This window comes from Monodelphis domestica, chromosome 4 (assembly GCF_027887165.1).
Source record: "Monodelphis domestica isolate mMonDom1 chromosome 4, mMonDom1.pri, whole genome shotgun sequence".
In the NCBI taxonomy this organism is placed as follows: Eukaryota; Metazoa; Chordata; class Mammalia; order Didelphimorphia; family Didelphidae; genus Monodelphis; species Monodelphis domestica.
In genome coordinates this window covers 5,204,428-5,223,110 of record NC_077230.1, presented here as the reverse complement: position 1 = coordinate 5,223,110, position 18,683 = coordinate 5,204,428, and the positions used below count along the sequence as shown (strand labels likewise).

At 46.0% G+C, this 18,683-nt stretch overlaps 1 protein-coding gene across 10 annotated transcripts in view; it reads left to right on the top strand.

Annotated features, from left to right (window-relative positions):
• TTC3 (tetratricopeptide repeat domain 3) overlaps positions 1-18,683 on the top strand; it is a 193,218-nt gene that overhangs the window by 154,595 nt on the left and 19,940 nt on the right. For 6 of the 10 annotated variants that reach the window (XM_056797075.1, XM_056797077.1, XM_056797076.1 and 3 more), the window contains exons 40-44: positions 7,958-8,048; positions 8,465-8,566; positions 10,747-11,135; positions 14,391-14,517; positions 14,670-14,864. In XM_056797075.1, the coding sequence (XP_056653053.1) occupies positions 7,958-8,048; positions 8,465-8,566; positions 10,747-11,135; positions 14,391-14,517; positions 14,670-14,864 (904 nt within the window). Of the gene's footprint in view, positions 1-7,957; positions 8,049-8,464; positions 8,567-10,746; positions 11,136-14,241; positions 14,302-14,390; positions 14,519-14,669; positions 14,865-18,683 lie in introns of those variants that run through there. The other 4 variants (XM_056797083.1, XM_056797082.1, XM_056797081.1 and 1 more) reach the window with 2 other exon arrangements.

Here is an 18,683-nt window from a genome sequence, read left to right as displayed (position 1 = left end):
GTGCTTTTCTTACTTGTATTTTCCTAAATTCCTTATCTTAAATAAATCTCTAAAAATATAATACTCCTTGCAGAGAGAAACTAATTTTTCCTGCCACAGTTTGGCCTAATTTTAACTGTTACAATATTAGCCATATCAGAAGGCAAACAAGAAAATTATACATCAGTTAAAGTTCAACAGTTCTCTAGAGATGGATAGTACTTTTTCATTAGGAGTCCTTTAGAATTTTCTTGGATCATTGTATTGATCAACTCTTTCACAGTTAATCATTACAACATTGCTATTGTCTGTACACAATGACCTACAGTTCTTCTCACTTCGTGTTGCATCAGTTCATATGTCTTGCCATATAAGTTTTTTATGAAACCATCCCCCTTATTTCTCATACCGCAATAGTACTCCATCAAAAAAAAATAGCTCCATCAAAATCATATGCCACAACTTGTTCATCCATTCTCCAGTTGATGAGAATCTCCTTAATTTCTAAGTCTTTGCCACCACAAAAAGTTCCTTTTCCTTTGATCTCTTTGGGGTATAGACCAAATAATGATATTGGTACATCAACAGTACTGTAGAACTTTGGACAGAGTTCCAAATTTTTCTCCAGAATGGTTGGTCCAGTTCAAACTACCAACAGCTTATAGCATTGTTATTTTTCTTCATCCTTCCTAGCATTTGTCATGTCTAATAGGGATGAAGTTGGTTTCTTAAATTTGCAATTCTGTAATCAATAGTGATTTAGAGCATTTTAAAATATAACTTCAAATAGCTTTGATTTCTTTTTCTGAAAACTGCATGAAAACTTTGACCATTTTCAACTGAAGAATGGATCCTATATTTTATAAATTGGATTCAGTTCTTTATATACTTAAGAAATGAGGCCTTTATCAGAAAAGCAGGCTGTGAAATTTTGTTACCTTTTGCTTTTTCTTTGCATGACATCATAATTGTTAATCTCTACCTTTTTTACATCAGCTGAAGTATAATTGATTCTGCTCTAGCTCTTTATTTGAACTCTATGTGTGTCTTTCTGGTTTAAGTGTGTCTCTTGTTAGCAACATATCATTGGATTCTGGTTTCTAATCCATTCTACTCTCCACTTCTATTTTATGGGTAACCTCATCCCATTCACATTCACAGTTATGATTACTGTGTATTTCTCTCCATCTCTTTCTCTTTTTATCCTCTCCCTTCTGAAAAGTGTTTTGCTTCTAACCACTGTCTCCCTTAATCCACCTTCCCTTTGATCATATTTCACTACAATATCTCTTGTCCCCTTCCCCTCCCTATTGGGTAAGATAGATGTCTATATTAAATTGAGAGTCTGTGTGAGTATTCTTCCTTCTCTGAACAATTCCAAAGAAAGTGAGGTTCAAGCATTGTCTTCCCCTCTCTTTTCCTCTCAGCTATATAGGCTTTTCTTTGCAAGGTTCTTAGATTATGTGACAAAAATTTCCACATTCAACTTCTCCTTTCTCCAAGTACATCCTTCTTTCTCATCCCTTCATTTTTTTTAGCTCATCCCAATATAATCAACTCATATCCTTGCCCTCTGCGGAGATTCCTTCTAACTGCCCTAATAATGATAAAGTTTTAAGGAGTTATGTTTCATCTCCCCATTACAAATATAAATAGTTTAATGATTACTCTTTTATGTCTACCTTTTTATACTTGTGTTCAAAGCTCAGATTTTCTATTCAACTCTAGTCTTCATCGGGAGTGCTTTAAAATCCTCTATTCATTAAATATCCAATATTTTGCTACTGAAGCATTATACTCACTTTTGATGGGTAGATTATTCTGGTAATCTTAGCTTCTTTGCCTTTTGGAGTAGTATATTCCAAACCTGCTCCTTTAATACGGAAACTGATAAATCTTATGTGATCCTGACTATGGATCAGTGATATTTGAATTGTTTCTTTCAGGATGATTGTACATTTTCTCCCTGATCTAGAATTTGGCTATAATATTCCTGGGAGTTTTCATTTTGGAATCTCTTTCAGGAGGTGGATTCTTTCCATTTCTATTTTACTTTCTACATCTAAGATATTAGGGCAGTTTTCCTTGATAATTTCTTGAATATAATGTCTAGGCTTTTTCTTTGATCATGACTTACAGGTAATTCTCTTTAATTATCCCTTCTCAATCTAGTTTTCAGGTCAATTGTTTTTCTGATTAAATATTTCATATTTTCTTCTATTTTTTCATTCCTTTCACTTTGTTTTATTGTTTCTTGATGTCTCATGGAGTTGTTAGCTCCCAATTGCCCAATTCCAATTTTTTAGATAATTTTTATTTTAAAATATTTTTCCATGGTTACATGATTCTTTTTTTCCCCTCCCCCTCTTCCTTCCCCACTCCCAGAGCCACCAAGCAATTCCACTCAGTTGTACAAATGTTATCATTTAATACCTATTTGCATATTATTAATTTTTTCTATGGAGCAATTTTTTGAAGCCTAAACCCCAAATCTCACACACACACACACACACACACACACACACATGTACATGTGATATAATAAATGATGTCATATGTTTTGCCTTTCCATTTCTGCTCCCATAGTTCTTTCTCTCAAGGTGGTTAGCATTCTTTCCCACAAGTCCTTCAAGGGTGTCCTGGCTTGTTGCATTACTACTAGTAGCAAAGTCCATTACATTAGATTGTGCTACAATGTATCGGTCTCTGTGCACAATGTTCTCCTGGGTCTGCTCATTTCACTCTGCATCAGTTCATTGAGGTTCTCCCAGTTCATATAGAAATCCTCCAGATTATAATTCCTTTCAGCATAATAGTATTCCGTCACCCTCACATACCACAACTTGTTCAGCCATTCCCCAATTGAAGGGCATCCCCTCATTTTCCAATTTTTCTGCCACTACAAAGAGCACAGCTATGATTATTTTTGTACAAGTATTTTTCCTTATTATCTCTTTAGGATACAAACCTAGTAGTGGTATTGCTGATTCAAAGTGTATGCATTCTTTTAAAGCTCTTTGTGCATAATTCCATATTGCCTTCCAGAATGGCTGGATTACTAATTCTAATTTTTATGAAATTTTCTTCAGTGAGTTTTTATTCCCCATTTTCCATTTAGCTAATTCTATTTTTTTTAAACCCTTACCTTCAATCTTTGAATCAGTACTGTGTATTGGTTTTAAGGCAGAAGAATGGTAAAGGCTAGGCAATAGAGATTAAGTGATTTATCCAGGGTCACACAGCTAGGAAATATCTGAGGCCAGTTTTGAACTCAGGACCTCCTATCTCCAAACCTGGCTCTCTATCCACTGAAACTGCCCCCACCCCATAGTACTTTTTAAATAATTTTTTTTTCAGTGAATTTTTGTACCTCTTTTATTATTAGGCCAATTCTGTTTTGGGGGTATTATTTTCTTCCATATTTTTTTGCCTCTTTTATTGAGCTACTAATTTTATTTTCCTTTACCTCTCTTACCTTTTTCTTTTAACACTTTCATGAGTACCTAGGTTTAATTAGCATCTTATTTAAGGCTTTGCTTGAAGCTCTTTTCAATTGTTGTCTTCTGGGTTTATCTTGGTCTTCTCTTCCTCTCTAGTAGCTTTTTATGATTCATTTCTTTTGTTTACTTGTTTAATCCTTTTTCAAATCCATTTTTTAAACTTTGAACTTTATATTAAAAATGGATTTCTGCTCCCCTGATGGTGGGAGGCTCTGTTTTCAGAGATCGTTTTAGGAGTTTGGAAGTTTTTTGTCCCTCCAAGGTGATGTGGTCTTAAGAAGGGTGATGGCACTGCTTACTTGGTCTACAATCTGGGCTTTATTCAGGTACAGCCCCTGCTCCCCTGTAGCCACAGGTATGAGCACTTCTCAGGGCCCTGCATCTATGGCCAGGTCCCCTGTTCTCCTCCAGCCCTGAGAGCTACCTCTCCTCTCTACTTTGGAGCTGTGACTGGATCCCCTGCTCCCCTGTAACCAGCCATAAGCACGCCTCTCCACCTTAGAACGGTGACCTAGAACTACTTATGAGCTGTTGAATTGCCATTTAGCAGCAATGGGTCCCCTGCACTTTCTTTCAGATCAGTTGTCTGGCTCCCTTTCCATCGCTGAGCCTAGAGCTGTTACTGTTATAGCTACCTCCCAAGCCCAGTGCTGGTGGTCATGACACATTCCAGGACAGTTCCCATCCCAATGTCACAGAGCTCTCCTACCAACTTCCTCATTTGTCTCACCTATTGTTGGCTCTACCGCTCCAAACTTTGATTTAAGGAATTATTTTAAAGTTATTTAGAAAGGAATTGGGAAAGTCATGTTGCCAATATTCCACCAACTTGGGTCCATCTCAATCTGTTATTTTAAAGATAATTTTTTTAATTACTAATATGTGCAAATTATATTTATGATTTATCATACTTCATTAATTCTCACCATATGAGAATACGGTTGACTTGTGAATCCTGGTGAGTTTCCCATAGCCTCTTTATCTAAATAATAAATCATTATAAGTCTTCCTTGCCTTTCTGCCATGTTCCACACATAATCTTTGATTTTCTGCCTCCAATTTTTTTATTTGAAAATTTTTATTTGATTAATTAATTTAGAATATTTTTCCATGGTTAAATGATTCATGTTCTTTCCCTCCCCTTCTCTCCACCCACCCCCCAGCCAACAAGCAATTCCACTGGGTTTTACATGTGTCATTGATCAAGACCTACTTCCATATTATTAATATTTGCATTAGGGTGATCGCTTAGAGTCTATATCCCCTTCGACCCATGTGATCAAGCAGTTGTTTTTCTTCTGTGTTTCTATTCCCACAGTTCTTTCTCTGGATGTGAATAGTGTTCTTTCTCATAAGTCCCTCAGAGTTGTCCTGTATTATTTTGCCTCCAATTTTTTAAATTTTATTTTAATAGTCTCATTAAATTAACTAAAATTTTAAACTCTAACCATAGAATGAACATGAATAAATGAATATTCCATTCATAGCACCATATGATTTACCTACTTTTTTTCCTTTTGGATATAGTTATTCTTTGATATCCATATTTTAATCATGTCTTAGCTCACCTTGCACGTCCCACTGATAACATGAGAAGTAAAATTTTATTACTTGTGTTAACATCTCTGTTTTAAGTTATTTATTATTTATGCTTTGTGTATTGGTGTATAGATACTTCAGGCCACTGATTTTATTGCTGTTTCTTTTCTTACATTTTTTCTCATGAATTCTGTACATCTCTACCGCTATTCTTCTGTCTATATTTTAGCTACTCTCTATCGTCTCTAGCTTGAGGTAAGCAATTTTCTCCCTTTTCCCTTCCCTTTCCCCATATTCTTTTCCATTTAAATCCTTTTAAAGTAGATAAGCAAGACTTCATCAAGGAAACTAAATTGTAATGTCCTGGAAGTCAAGAATTGTTTTTTAAACTTTAATTTTCTTAATATTCCCAGCACCTACCACTTTTTTCGCATATAGCAGACAATAAATGCTTGTTGCATTTAATTCACCAGTCATTAGGTGTATTTCATCCCTGACAGCAATTCCTCCTCTATTATACTGTTCTCAGACCAACCAACCATTTATTTTCAGAAGCTGCGTTAGAAGTCCTCGTCTTTGATAATTAGCACGAATGAAAAAGAACTTTGTAACCCTAATTCCTTCAGTTTTTACCCAAGATGTTAGTCAATACTCTCTCGATTCTTTTTTGCAATATCATGTGTATCCATAACAAATCTCTAATAATTGATAGTAGTCATTCACTTTAATGAATCTTTGGAGGTTTTCTGTCATGATGAGGTGCATGTCCTCAGGGAGAAGTCAGTCTCTCTGGTGTGATTGTCCAGTTGATGAGTACAGTATCCCTGTAATTAACCCAAGTAGAAAATCACCAACAATAACTGCTCATCTCTTGCTTCTTTCTACTGCATGACCTTTCACAGGAAAGGTCTGTGGATTTACTTTCTTTCCTTTGTGAACGTGGGCTGCTTTCTCTTCGGATAGTTCAGTTCTCCCTTCTTTAGAAGGAGCCCGATTTCTGTCGGCTCCGGCTGTACAGGTATGTTTCCTGCCCGTCCTCTGTGTGAAATTCTTTAAATGTCAACCTCATGATGCACGTCAAGATTCTTTTTGGCCACTGGAAGAACTTTTTTTAAAAGTTCACATTGAAATCTTTCTGTTTTCTTGTTCTTTAAGAATCGCATTAAACTCCCCCCCGCTGACCCGATAATCTGGAAAGCGGACAAGAATTCCTTACATCCCGCTGCCTTCTCCTTCTCCAGATGCGAAGAACAATCTGGAATTTTAACATAGATACCAGTTACTTGATAGAAATTTGGACATTGTCTACTCTGAGCTACATAGTACTGTCTACTCTCCAGAGAGTGTGTACTAAATGGTCTACAACCTTATCCGTGCCTCCTATGGGGCAGACATGTAAGGCCCTACTGCTTTACCATTCTTAGTAGTCATCCCAAGAGGATTGCTTGTTCCGACCCCCTTCTCCGTCTGCCGCGGCCCCCTCCCTTCTGACACAGCTCAGCTCAGACCCCCAGCGCCCCACGGAAAAGCTAGCCACGCCTTCCATTCTGGCTGCCCCCATCTTGGATCTTTTCCTCTCCCTCCCCTTCCACGCTGCGGCTCTCACTGATGGCACAGTCTCCTTGTCTACCCTCTCCAGGGCCTCTGCACATTTATTCCCACTCTCCCGCTTGTTGAGGTGAGGCTGGGGAAGACTCCTCGGCCCTCCTTGCCCCTCCCCACCACCACCACCACTCGGTGACCTCCCCTGGGAGAGTCCTTCCGTCCTTCCTTCATCCACTAGCCATTCTGGTAGCTAGGATGAACCAGTCTCCGGGATGCTCCCCTGCTTTGAAGGCTCCAGTGTTTCTCGTCTCCCCACCTCTTGCCCTCACACTAGGAGACTCAACGCACACACTGATGTCTCCTCAAAGACGTTCATTCATTTCCCATCGCCTACCCTCTGCCTCAGCTCAGCCACACAAAGAGGCGCCCCCCCGCACGTCTCGGCATCTCTTGTCCACTTTCATTGTCGGGAACCCGATCCGCCTCTTCATCCACTTCTTGCCTCCCCCGACTGCGCTTTGCTCCCCTCTCATCCTGATCCCTTGCTGAGGGAAGTTCAGCTCGGCTTCAGCCTCTTCCCTCGAGCTCGGTGCTCCTTGTGGCTCATCTTGGTCGGCCAAGCCCGACTAGGAGCCCTCCCGCCACCTGCGGTCTTGTGTGGCTGAACTGAGCTGGACAAAGTCGCCCCGCTCTGCAGAGTGATGCTACGTGCTCTCGGGGGTCCGGAGGGGAGGCGCTCCTCTTCTGCCTCCTAACGGCCTCGCTCCCTGCCGTGGCTCTCCCAGAGTTTCTCTTCCCTCCTTTCCTCTCCCGACACTGATGCCTTCTCTGAGAACCTGCTCCCCCCTTCTCTTCTCGGTCCTGCTTCCTCGCAGGAAGGAGAGGCGGCCATTGTCCTTGCACCCCTTTCCCCACACCGTCGACCTCCTCCTCGCCCTTACCTCGCTGTGCCCCCTCCTGCTGCCTCTGCCTGTCCTTCCTTAAACACGCACCCGCTTCCCGACCTTTCTGTCCCCGTTGAAGGTACCGCCGTCGCCCCTCATCGGGCTGCGGCCAGGCGCTGCTCTCTCTGGGCCGTGTCCTGACTTCTCTGGGGCCTCCCCGCCGCCGACTGTCCCCACCCAGCCACCAGCTTACTCCAGTGGGCTTCGTTTCCAGAGAGTGCCGCGGCCTGGCCAGACGTGCACGTGCGGAAGGTCAGTGCTTCGGATTGCTCCGAGGAGATTTGGCCAATGCAAGGCCCTTTCAGAGGGCTTCAGTGAGCGAGTGATCTTGCGGGCGTCTCGTTGTGGGACAGTCGTGCTTGCCTTGGATTAGCGCTCCAACACGTGCACGCCGAGAGCTTGGGCTCCAGAGGTCCGGGGCGAACACTAATTCTGTCTTAACTCTTTCAGCGGTTCGGTTTCCTACCTTAATCTGGAATCGGAGATCAGTCACTGGGAGTCATTTATTTCCAAAATAAAGCAAGAAATGGAGAAGGCGGAGGTAAGCCTCACGTCGTGTATTGCACACTTGTGACGCTAAAGCTTTCTGACATTTCTCAAGTCAGCCCTGACACATTGTTATTCAGACGTTTTTCTTTGCCTAAGATGTTTGTGTTTTGGTGAAAGTATTTAGAAGGCAGACACTCTCCATGACGTTCTTCTCGCACCTGGCAGCAGTCTTGACACGGCATTTGCACGCATTACCAGCGTCTCTCTCTCACTGAATGCACGTTATCATTTAGTAGAAACTACGTTTGTTTTTTGTTGTTGTTGATAAGCAGACAAGAAATCGTGTTGTTCTCTACGGGCCATATGGTTTGTTGTATTCTTTTTTATTGGGTTGGAAGGTTTTTCATGTTAAAGAAGAAGAACTGACATTTCAAGTTTAAACTAACTCACTGTTTTTACCTCTTTTAGTTTGAGTTTGACGACCGAATTCAGAAAGTTAAAGCTGGTTCTCAACTTGATAAACTTTCTAAAGTCAAAGTTCCTGAATTTCCGTTACCTACGAATAGTTTAGTAAGTATCTCCAGTGGTACAGGGGAGAAAATCAAATCTCCAGTCTAGGTTAGCAGAACTTCTAGGTGGGAATTTGCTTCATTCTTTTTCTTTATACTCTTTATCTTCTGTCATTGAGTCAATACTCTTTATTGGTTCCAAGGAAGAAGAGGGGTATAGGCTAGGCAGTGGGGATTAAGTGACTTGCCCAGGATCACACAGCTAGGAAGTGCCTGAGTCAAATTTGAACTCAGGACCAGACTCTCAATCTACTGAATCAATCTAGCTGCCCCCAGTTTGCTTCATTATTTATTTGGTTTACTTTTGCTTCTGTTGAACTCTTAAAACTGTTTACCTTTGTAATTTAGGTAATATAAATAAGAACTTCTCTCACGAAGGCAGACATTTTTTCACCACATCCTAAATTCTTCATTTTTCCTAGGAAGGTACTAGGTTTGACTCATTCTGGTGATTCTTAAGCAGCTGTTGCCACAATCGTTGGCCAGCCTTGTGGCCAATCCCACATGTTCTTAAATATTTGGGAGTAGAGTCCAAAGTCAAGAAATCAGAACATGTTTCTTTATCTGACTGAATAAAAAAAATGAACGCAGAATGTCCGTTTTCTTGTTCTAGAATGCATAATAATGTTCTTGCCCTCAATTTGCAATATTTCATTTTGCCTGACAAAATGTAATTTCTGGAAAGGTTTATACCTGAGAAGAGTAGAGAGAATACTCCACCTTCCTTCTTTGCAGAGGTGGGAGCAATATTATTGAGTGTATGATATTGCAAATACTCTCATGGGAGTCAACTTGACTGAACGTTAAGCCTTTTGTTGTTGTTGTTATACGAGATGGTTTTGTTATTGGGGGTAGGAGAAGTATATATTGGAAACTATAAGTGATATAAAAGTAAAAGATTTTAATACAAATTACTTTGAAACAAGAAAATGCTCCTCCTCCTCTTCTTTGCAGAGGTGGAGTGTGGAATGTTGCATATGCTCTCAGAAATGAGATGTATTCGTTGATTTTACTGAGCCAACATTAACAAAATTATAAATATTTTCTTCTTTTTTCCTCATTGTTATAAGGGATGGCTTAAGTAGGATAGGGAGGAGAGAAAAAGAAGCCATTTTAAAGTTAAAGTGATAGAAAAACAAAAAAGAATAATAAAAATAAAGTTTGGAACAGACCACAAAAATGTATACACATTTTCAAGCCCCTTTTTTCGGTTTTAAAACTTGTAGATCTTTGAAGGATAGCATCTAGTGGATTCCGTCAGATAGTGCCAACTTTTGTTCTGTTACAAAATGTTACGTAGACTTCAGCATAAATATCTGTTGAACTAGTTGAAAAATAAAACATAAAAAATAAAATAAATTAAACTACAGAAATGTGAAACAGAGTAGTCCTCAATTGAAGTTAATGGTTGCTACCCAAACATAAACGTAGTGTAGACTGACTCATTATCCTTCAAATAGTTACATGGCTATTGTAATTGCAATGCTTTGATTGAAGAGGAGACCCAAAAAATGTTTAATTGAAAAAGGAAACTTGCTCTCTGAGACATTAGAATATTTATCTAAAGAAACTCCAGAGTGGGCACTTAGAAAAATTTATGACAGTTTGTAATTGGCTTAAACTGATTAAAAAATTGAAATATCATTTATAACTGAATGAAGAGTCATCACCTAGTTCTGATAGGGGTTGTATGTTAGATGAAAATGGAACCAATGTAAAGTATTAAATACTAATTTTTTAAAATTTATATTCCTATCACACTTTAAAAACATTTCATAATCCAGCCTCTTAGGAAATTTTATGAAATGTCAATCAGCATGATACTGTTTAGACTGCCATTAAAAACTATCTCGTTCTCCAAAAAAGGTTGATGTTTCATTGTTACATCTCATCCCCTTTCTAAAATCAGTAAAAGAAGACTTATACAGATTTATAGAATAAATAAAGTGTAGAAAGTGAACTAAAATTAGAATCCTAGTTTTAACTGTATTATAATGGTTTTTAAAAGAAAATAAAATTTTTGAATGTTTCAGATGGAAATTTTTAGTTAATTACATTTTGATAGCTATGTTTTCCTTCGTAGTTCTTCTTTTGGTTTTATAAATACCTCATCGTAGCCAGCTTTTTGTATGTTGGAAAAATTAACGTGTTGATTTGTGTCATTATGATTTTGTTTCCTAGTTAATTCAAGGCAAGCTTGCTCATACTAATGATCCATCCACTAAGACATATTCTACCCAAGTTCATCCGAAGTCACTTCCTGAATTTTCATGTCTCGATGATCAAAGTCCAGTGAACGGGCCAACTAATTTATTCGCTGGGAACCAAACCCTGGCACTTCAGAACGCGAGTCTGCTCTCTGCCAGTGACGGCTCCTTGGAGATACCTTCTGCCCTTTTACAAGCAGCGTATACTGATCCGGGCCAGGCTGTGGATTCTGAAACGGATGCCCAGATTAATCAAAGCCCCAGAGATGTTGCACAGACACATGCCAGCACTCTGAACCAGCCTCAGAAGACTTTTAACAGCGTGATTGAGCACCTGGCAGCCATATTCCCAAACTACAGCAGGTACTCATAGAAAACGTAGGATGTCATTCAATCATTGTTTAGGCCTTATTTTCCTGATGACGGTCTACTTCCCTGGGGAAACTGGTAGTGTTCTGTTGTTCTTTAGCTGAAAAGTTTTATAAATATTTCTCCCTTTTTTAAAGCATGAAGTGGATATACAAATGGTTTCCTATTATTATAATATTCTAATACATCTTATCAAAACAGAAAATAGATGCTAATTCGTTTAAACTTAGCCCTGCCCTGGCTGACGGGCTGGGATTTTGAAGTTGTTGAATTAGAGTGTGTGTGTGTGTGTGCGTGTGTGTCTTCATTAGTGAGTTAAGAGTTATTCAAATCTCCTCAAAGAACAGGGCCTCGGGAGGCGCTTGTGAGCTGATGGCAGAGGGCTGTACTCCGATCGGCGACTGGGACAGAGCGGGGGGACCTTTGTCTAAGATGGGGAAACCTGGGAGGGGAGGTCGAGAAGAGAGCAGGCTCCGGCTTCTGCTGAAGGAGTGGAAGTACCTGGTCTGCCTGAGCCAGACAGCGGGAGTACCTGCCTCTGGGTGGCCTTGGGGTACGAGGGAAAGCTGGACCGTCCTGTGGCGTCGGGAGATGGAGGAGTCCAGGGACCCGCCGTGACGGGAAGCTTCTTCCTGAACCGCGCCTGTGAAGACAACAGTGCCAGGCCGTCCTGGCGGAGTCATAACAGCACACAGCAGTTTAAGGCTTGACAGTACAGAGTGTGCCGTGGATGCCTCGCTAGAGCAAATGGGTGGCGAATGCAAGATTTAGAGCATGGGGCTCCCACGCGCTCCTCCATCAGAGGCACGGAGGCCTCCGGCGTAAAGAAGGCTTGGCTACAAGTCCTGACGGCCCGTCTGCTGCCTGGGACCCCGGGGAGGCCGAAGAACCTTCGTGGGCCCCCGACATCCCTCCGAGCACGCTGACCTTCGGGGATTAACAGGATTCCTTCCCTGGGAGGGCTCTCTCCGGAAGAGATGTCAGCTCTAGTCCAAAAAAGTAAAGATAGCCCAGGAAACCCCTAATGACAGTACTGCCTGCGCCCCTGGCGCGGGTCCGCATTGGGCCCCTCTGTTTTGGGTGTCTTCAAGAAAATTCTGTTTCCTGTTAATAGAAATCTTTACTAAAAATCTGCTTTTTAGTGCCTTTGCTTAGCTGCTGCCTTAGCTCCCACACCCGTTGCTCGACAAAGAGGGAGGGGAAACAAAGCACACAAGGATTCTGTGTGCGTCTGTTACGCATTCCTCGCACGCCCTCGGCAGCGTCCTCGCCAACACGCCCTCCACAGTGACTGTCCGAACCTTTCTGGGCCTCACACACGTTCCATGGCCTTCCCTTCCTCCATCCACTCCCGAGGCCATTTGCCGCTCTCTCTGCCTCTCGTCCTCGTTTCATGGCGCTCCGAGGCCTCCTCCCTCATCCCGCCGTCCCCCGAAAGGGCCGCCTGACCCTTCGCCAAAGCCAATCCTTTGAGTCGCCCGAACGAGCCTGTTCCAGCTCCCCTTCGCCGGTGAGCTCTGCCCCGGGGTCTCTTCCGTCTCCCTGCTGTCCCCCGTCTTCAGAAAACCCTTTTCTCGTCCACCCCCCCTCGCCGTTGTCTTGTAGCCCCTCCCGGTGACTCCGTCTCTGGGGAAGGCCAGGGACAGCAGGCGGCTCCACGGGCTGCCCTCGCCATCTCCTCTTCCGTTCCAGCTTCCCTGTCCAACGGTCCCCAGCCGGAGGGCCCAGCCATTCTCTGCCAGGAACAGTGACTGTCCCAGCCACTCTGCCCGACTCCAGGCCTGTCCCCTCCGCCCTTCTGGCCTTTCTCGCTGTCCGCGCCCGCGGCCCGCAGGGAGTCTCGCCTCGGCCTTCTGCGGGGCCCTCGTCGGCCTGGTAGCACCCCTGTGGGCAGGCCCTCGTGCCTGCAGCTTGGACGGGAGCGTCTGCCTCGAGCCTCCCCTCTCGTCTCCTCGGTCAGCCTTCGGCCCGCCTAGATCCAGCCTCGTCCCACGTTTCTCTCCTTCCGCCCTCGTGGCTCTCAGCTGTCTGCGGCCTCCTTCTGTGGCAGAGCAGAAGGCTCTTCCCCGAGATTTCTGAGCCGGGGACCGTGGGCCGCCGGGACCCAGAGGGGGCCGACGTGACGGGGGCCGGTTGGGGTCTATGGCGGATGGCTCGCCGAGCTCGTGGGGGCCGTTGGCCGCCAGGCCGAGGTCTGTCTTTGCGGCCTACGCCAGTCAGCGGCCACCGTGGGCAGGCCTGCCGTCGCCTCGGTTTAGGGAGCCCCTCCAGGCACACGGCGTGGACATACAGAACGACCACGGGGAGGACAAGCCAGATAACCAGATGGGAGGCAAATGCAAGGCGGCTGGCCACTGCCGCACCCCAAAGGGGCGATGCGCGCAGGGAACAAAGGGATCCCGTGAAGCAGAGCAGCCCCTCGGAGAGCCCTGTGAAGACTCGTGCAGAGACAGGGATGCGGCAGTAAAGAACGTCCGGGGAGGATGGGACGTGTTCCATCTGGAGCAGGAAGCAGCCGTGCGCTTAAGGGAAGTCACGTGGCCAGGGCAGCCGGGGAAAGTCACGTGGCCGGGGCAGCCAGGGAAAGTCACATGGCCGGGGCAGCCAGGGAAAGTCACGTGGCCGGGGCAGCCAGGGACTAGGGCAGGGAGCCGCCCGGCAAGAGGCCTGAACCATCGTGGTATGTAGAGAAGACTCAGAGATGGCAACCAGCTCTCAGGGCAGGAGGTCTGTGGTCCAGGCTTGGTCATGTCTGAAGGCCGCAGGATAGGGGCCAGTAGAGAAGGGAGAGGCTGCCTACGTCAGGGTCAGGGAACGGATAAAATCAAGAGCACGCATCGCAGGCGGCAGGGTGGCTCATGGAGAGCCAGGCCCAGAGAAGGGAGGTCCCAGGTTCAAATGTGGCCTCAGACCCTTCCCAGCTGGGTGACCCTGGGCAAGTCACTTCACCCCAGTGCTTAACCCTCACCGCTCTTCTGCCTTGGAGCCCATACACAGTATCGGTTCTAAGATAGAAGGTGGGGATTTTTTAAAATTTATAATCCTTTGGCTTCTTTGGTGATTATTTTCAATATGTGGATTCTTCGTATTTTTATGATAGGTTATAAACTCCATGAAATCCAAGTGCCTAATACCCTGCACCATGCCTTGCAGAAAATAGGTAACTTAAACATATTTGTTTGAATGACTCCTCCCTTCCTTCCGAACACTGACTGCTATTCTTGTGTCACCCCTTTCTTTCCCTGTCAGTGCTGAGCTTTTGAGCTTCATCCAAGAAGTCCAAAAGCAAGATGGATCCACCCAAGCAGGCTTGGAGTCGGATGAAATGGTCAGAAACGTGACAGAACTTATTCTGGATGAACAGAATAAAAAGTCTGTAAGTATTTCAAACAGATCACCGTAAACGGTTCTTCGGTATTGTTGTAATAGAACTAATGCTGATTCCATTTAAAATACAGAAACAGTAAAGTCTAATTTTATTTTAATGCTTTTTGTGCCTTTCTTTTTGTTTTCCTAAATATTTTTTAGGCTGTGGAAGGAAAAGACATGGTGTCTGTACCAAGTGGTGCTACCACTGCTGCTGAGTCTTCTGGTCTTAGACATTCAGCAGAAAATGTCTCCATTTCCAGCCCCTCCAAGGGTTCCCAAACAGTTGCTAGCAAACCCTGGGTAGTTGTTGGAGGACCCTCGAAGTCCAAGTGGCAAAAATCAAATGATTCCCCTGTGAGTTTGACTTTTTTTCCTCCACTGCAACTATATCGTTTTCTAATAAGCAAAAATAGTTCCTTTTATGTTTGATTGTTGGTTTTTTGTTGTGGTGGTGGTTGGGGGTTCTTTTGTTGGGGGGGGTTGGTGGTGGTGGTGGTTTTTAAACACAAATCTTCAGCCCAACTGTAAACTTTTCATTTTTAGGGTTGGTTCATTTTAAACTTTTATTTTGTAATGAACGTTATTTGTATTATACTTTAGAATTTGTTCAACCACCAGGGGTGATGGGGGGGGGTAGAGAGAGAGAGGAGAAAGAGGGAGAGAGACAGAGAGGGGGGAGAGAGAGTTAGAGGGGGGGGAAGAGGGAGAGACAGAGAGAGAGACACACACCCACACACAGAGGGAGAGTCAGAGAGAGAAAGGGAGAGACAGAGAGGGGGAGAGAGAGACAGAGAAAGAGAGGGAGAGAGAAAGAGAGGGAGAGAGAGACAGAGGAGGGAGAGAGAGAAGAGAGAAAGAGGGAGAGAGAGAGAGAGACAAAGAAAGAGAGGGAGAGAGAAGGGGGAGAGGAGGGAGAGAGAGGAGAGAGACAGAGGGAGAGAGACAGAGAGGGGGGAGAGAGGGGGGGAGAGGGAGAGAGTGAGACAGAGAGAGAGAGACAGAGAAAGAGAGACAGAGAGAGCGAGACAGAGAGGGAGGGAGAGTGAGACACAGAGAGAGAGAGAGAGAGAGAGAGAGAGAGAGAGAGAGAGAGAGAGAGCGCGAGAGCGCTCATTTGCCTAGAAAAGGTCATTCGCAGCAGGTGGGCAGAGGACAGCTACTCAAAAATGGACTCGTTTCCTTTCACTTTCTGTTCATGATTTTACCATGAGGGTCCAGGCAAAATCTTTCGTTTGTTTGTTTGCTCTTTAAAATAGCTTTTCATAATGTTAATAGTTTGCCCGTATTCTGATTTGTTGCTGGGAATTTAACAGGAAAACAGAGGCTCGATTTAAAGGTGTGACAGCTTCATTTGTCATCAAATCTGCCTTTTGTTTTGGCACTTGGGGAAGCTCAGCCTGAGAAAGGCCGTGAATCCCCCAGCATCACACCCCAAGCAAAGGACAGTTAAGGTTTCAGTCACCGTGTCATCCCTACCTCCGCCCGTGTTCCCCAACCCCCAACAGGACTGCGGATTCCCAGGGACCGGCACTTTCCTCCTAGCCTTGCTTCCGGGCCTCGTGCCTGACCAGGACCTTCTGCCCACGCAACACTGGACACCCTCAGCATCAGCTCTTCTTTGTCCCAAGTCAGAGTTTACGTGACTTCGGTCTCTGCTCAGGGTGCTACGGGCACTTTAATCCAGTAACTCCCTGGAGATTTCCCGTGCTGATCTCTCAGCAGCACCTGAAGTCCAGGTTGCTGCTGTCCCAAACAGCAGGACTATCCATGCCCACGACGGGGCAGGGAGACACACTGAGGCATAAGGGCGCTGATCATGTAGCAGTTTAAGTGAGTCTTTCAGAACGCGACTTCTCTGAAATCAGAGAACAGCAGGGGTGAGTGATGAGCGCGTGAGCCATCACTCACTAAGCGCCCTCAGTGATAGATGGTGGGTAAACGCTGCGCCCTCGAGCTCTCCGGGACCATCACTCTGTGCGAGGGGAACACGACGTGCAGCTAATCCATCCAGACCCGGGCAGAAGAAAGACACAGGACGGGCCTGCATTGCATCGCACTTTGCAGATGTGGGGGGCTGTCGCCATCTTGCATCAGTCTTATCAGCCCCATTTTTCCAGCAGCACGTTCTCACATCGTGTCTCTGTCACGTGTGGGTAGTTCTTGCAGTGTTTCCTCTGTGTTGTAGCACTCACCTTCCTACTCCCCGAGACGCAGCAGCACTGAAATTAGGCCAGGAAGTCGGTCGAGAGCGCCCACGTCGTCGTCTCGTTTCAAGAAGTTGTCAGAGCCAACCCCGGCCTTCAGCGGCCCTCCCCAGGCACGGGCCGCACCAAGTCCCCTCCGCGGATTTGGGGACAAAACGCTGTTGCCCTCAATAGACGCAGGCCTGGCTTCACCGTAGCCAAAACGTTGGTGGGACTCGCCCGCCTCGCTGTGATCTAGGGATGTTTTGGGTGGTCCGGACGGACATGTCTGTGATTAGATGCGGAAAGTCCGGGAGGAAGAGCCCCAGCCGCGAGTGGGGAGAGGCTTTAGGGGAACGGCTGTGCTCGGGGCAGGGCAGGTTTGGTCCCCCGCACCTAGCAAAGACTGGAGAGTCGCTGAGAAGGCGGACGGCGGAGTGGAGTGGAGGTGGGGCCCGCTGGCAGCAGCAGAACGGGGCTGAAGCGCGCCCTCTCCCACTGGCCCCGTCTCCTTCCCTCCAGCTCTCTGAGCCTCGGAGGGGCCGGCCCAGTTCAGACTGTCCGGGGCCCCCTTTCCACGCCACGTTCTGCCTCCCCTTTTCGCACGGTCTCCTGTTTCCGCCTGTCTTTGCTCAGTCTTCCCCTACCCATCTGCAGAGCCGGGGCCCTGATACCTCTCATAGACGGTCTGCCACGGTTCTCAGGTTGTCCACTTCTCGGTGCTGGTCGTCATGATCCCCCCAAACAAGTCTTGCCCTTTTTACGTGCTCCCTGGCCTCCTAGCAGTGTCAGCTGTGCCAGAGGAAGCAAGGCCTCATACCGGGGTGGCGATTTGACTTGGAGTCCTGGCATCGGGCATCGTAGGAGCCCGCCTTCCCTCCTCCGTCTTGCTGGTACAGAGAAGTGAGATACTGAAATCTCCCAAGACTATTGAAATCGGCCTTCTAAAAGCCACTCCTGGGGGGCGCTGGGGGGCTCAGAGGATGGAGAGCCAGGCCTAGAGACGGGAGGTCCCAGGTTCTAATCTGGCCTCAGACCCTTCCCAGCTGGGTGACCCTGGGCCAGTCCCTTGGCCCCCACGGCCTAGCCCTGACCCCATATTGATTCCAGGATGGAAGGGGAGGGCCATTAAAATAAATAAGTACATGAAAGCCCTCTTCGCTCTTCTCTGTGAGTTTAACAGAGATTTCCCAGTAGCTAAACCGCTACGTTGCTCCCCGTTGGGAACTGGTTTTTTTCAGGGATCTGAAGAGCAGTTCTGGGGCTTTTCTTATTCTTAGCCCAGGCCCTCCCCCCTCCTCCCTTGGCCTCGGGCATGTCTCCGTAGAAAGGAGGGACGTTTGGCTGCCTTGCCTCTCCGGTGCAGGTTCTGCATGAGGTCTCGCGTGCCCCGCAAGTGCCCGCTACGGACGAGCCCTCAAGCACGGTTCGCTTTTAATGCAGGAAGTCCATTCAGTGCCGACACCGCTTTGTGTCGCTGGCGATGAGGCGCCGGGCGGGTTCTCAGCCACGTCTCTTGGGGCCCTTCCATGTCTGCGATCCGATTCCTGCGCCTGCTTCTCCGGAACCCACCCGAGAACGTGTTTAGCAAGTTACTCCCACGCTCACTTCAGGCGCACGTGAGCCTTCCTCACTCGCATGTTCCTGCTTCCTTCTGCCGCTCCTCTCGTGGGTGGCGCAGCGGCAGGCCTTAGGGGGGCGTGTTGGGCGCCTGCTCCTCCTCTTTGCATGGAAGGGAGTGTGAGAGAGGGAAGCCATCAGCCCCAGGAGCGAGCGGTCACCTGGCCTGCACGCACTTCTTTGGCAGCCCTTTCTGCCTCTGGCCCATGCTTCCATCTAAGACAGAGGGGCCAGCCTGGGCACTTTAGGTTAAGAGATTTGCCCACCGTCCCCCCGCTGCAAAGGTTTTGAGGCCAGATTTGAGCCCAACCACTAGGCCCCAATCATTGGTTCTTAGCACTGGTTTTCTCTTTTAAACCACCCCAAAGTT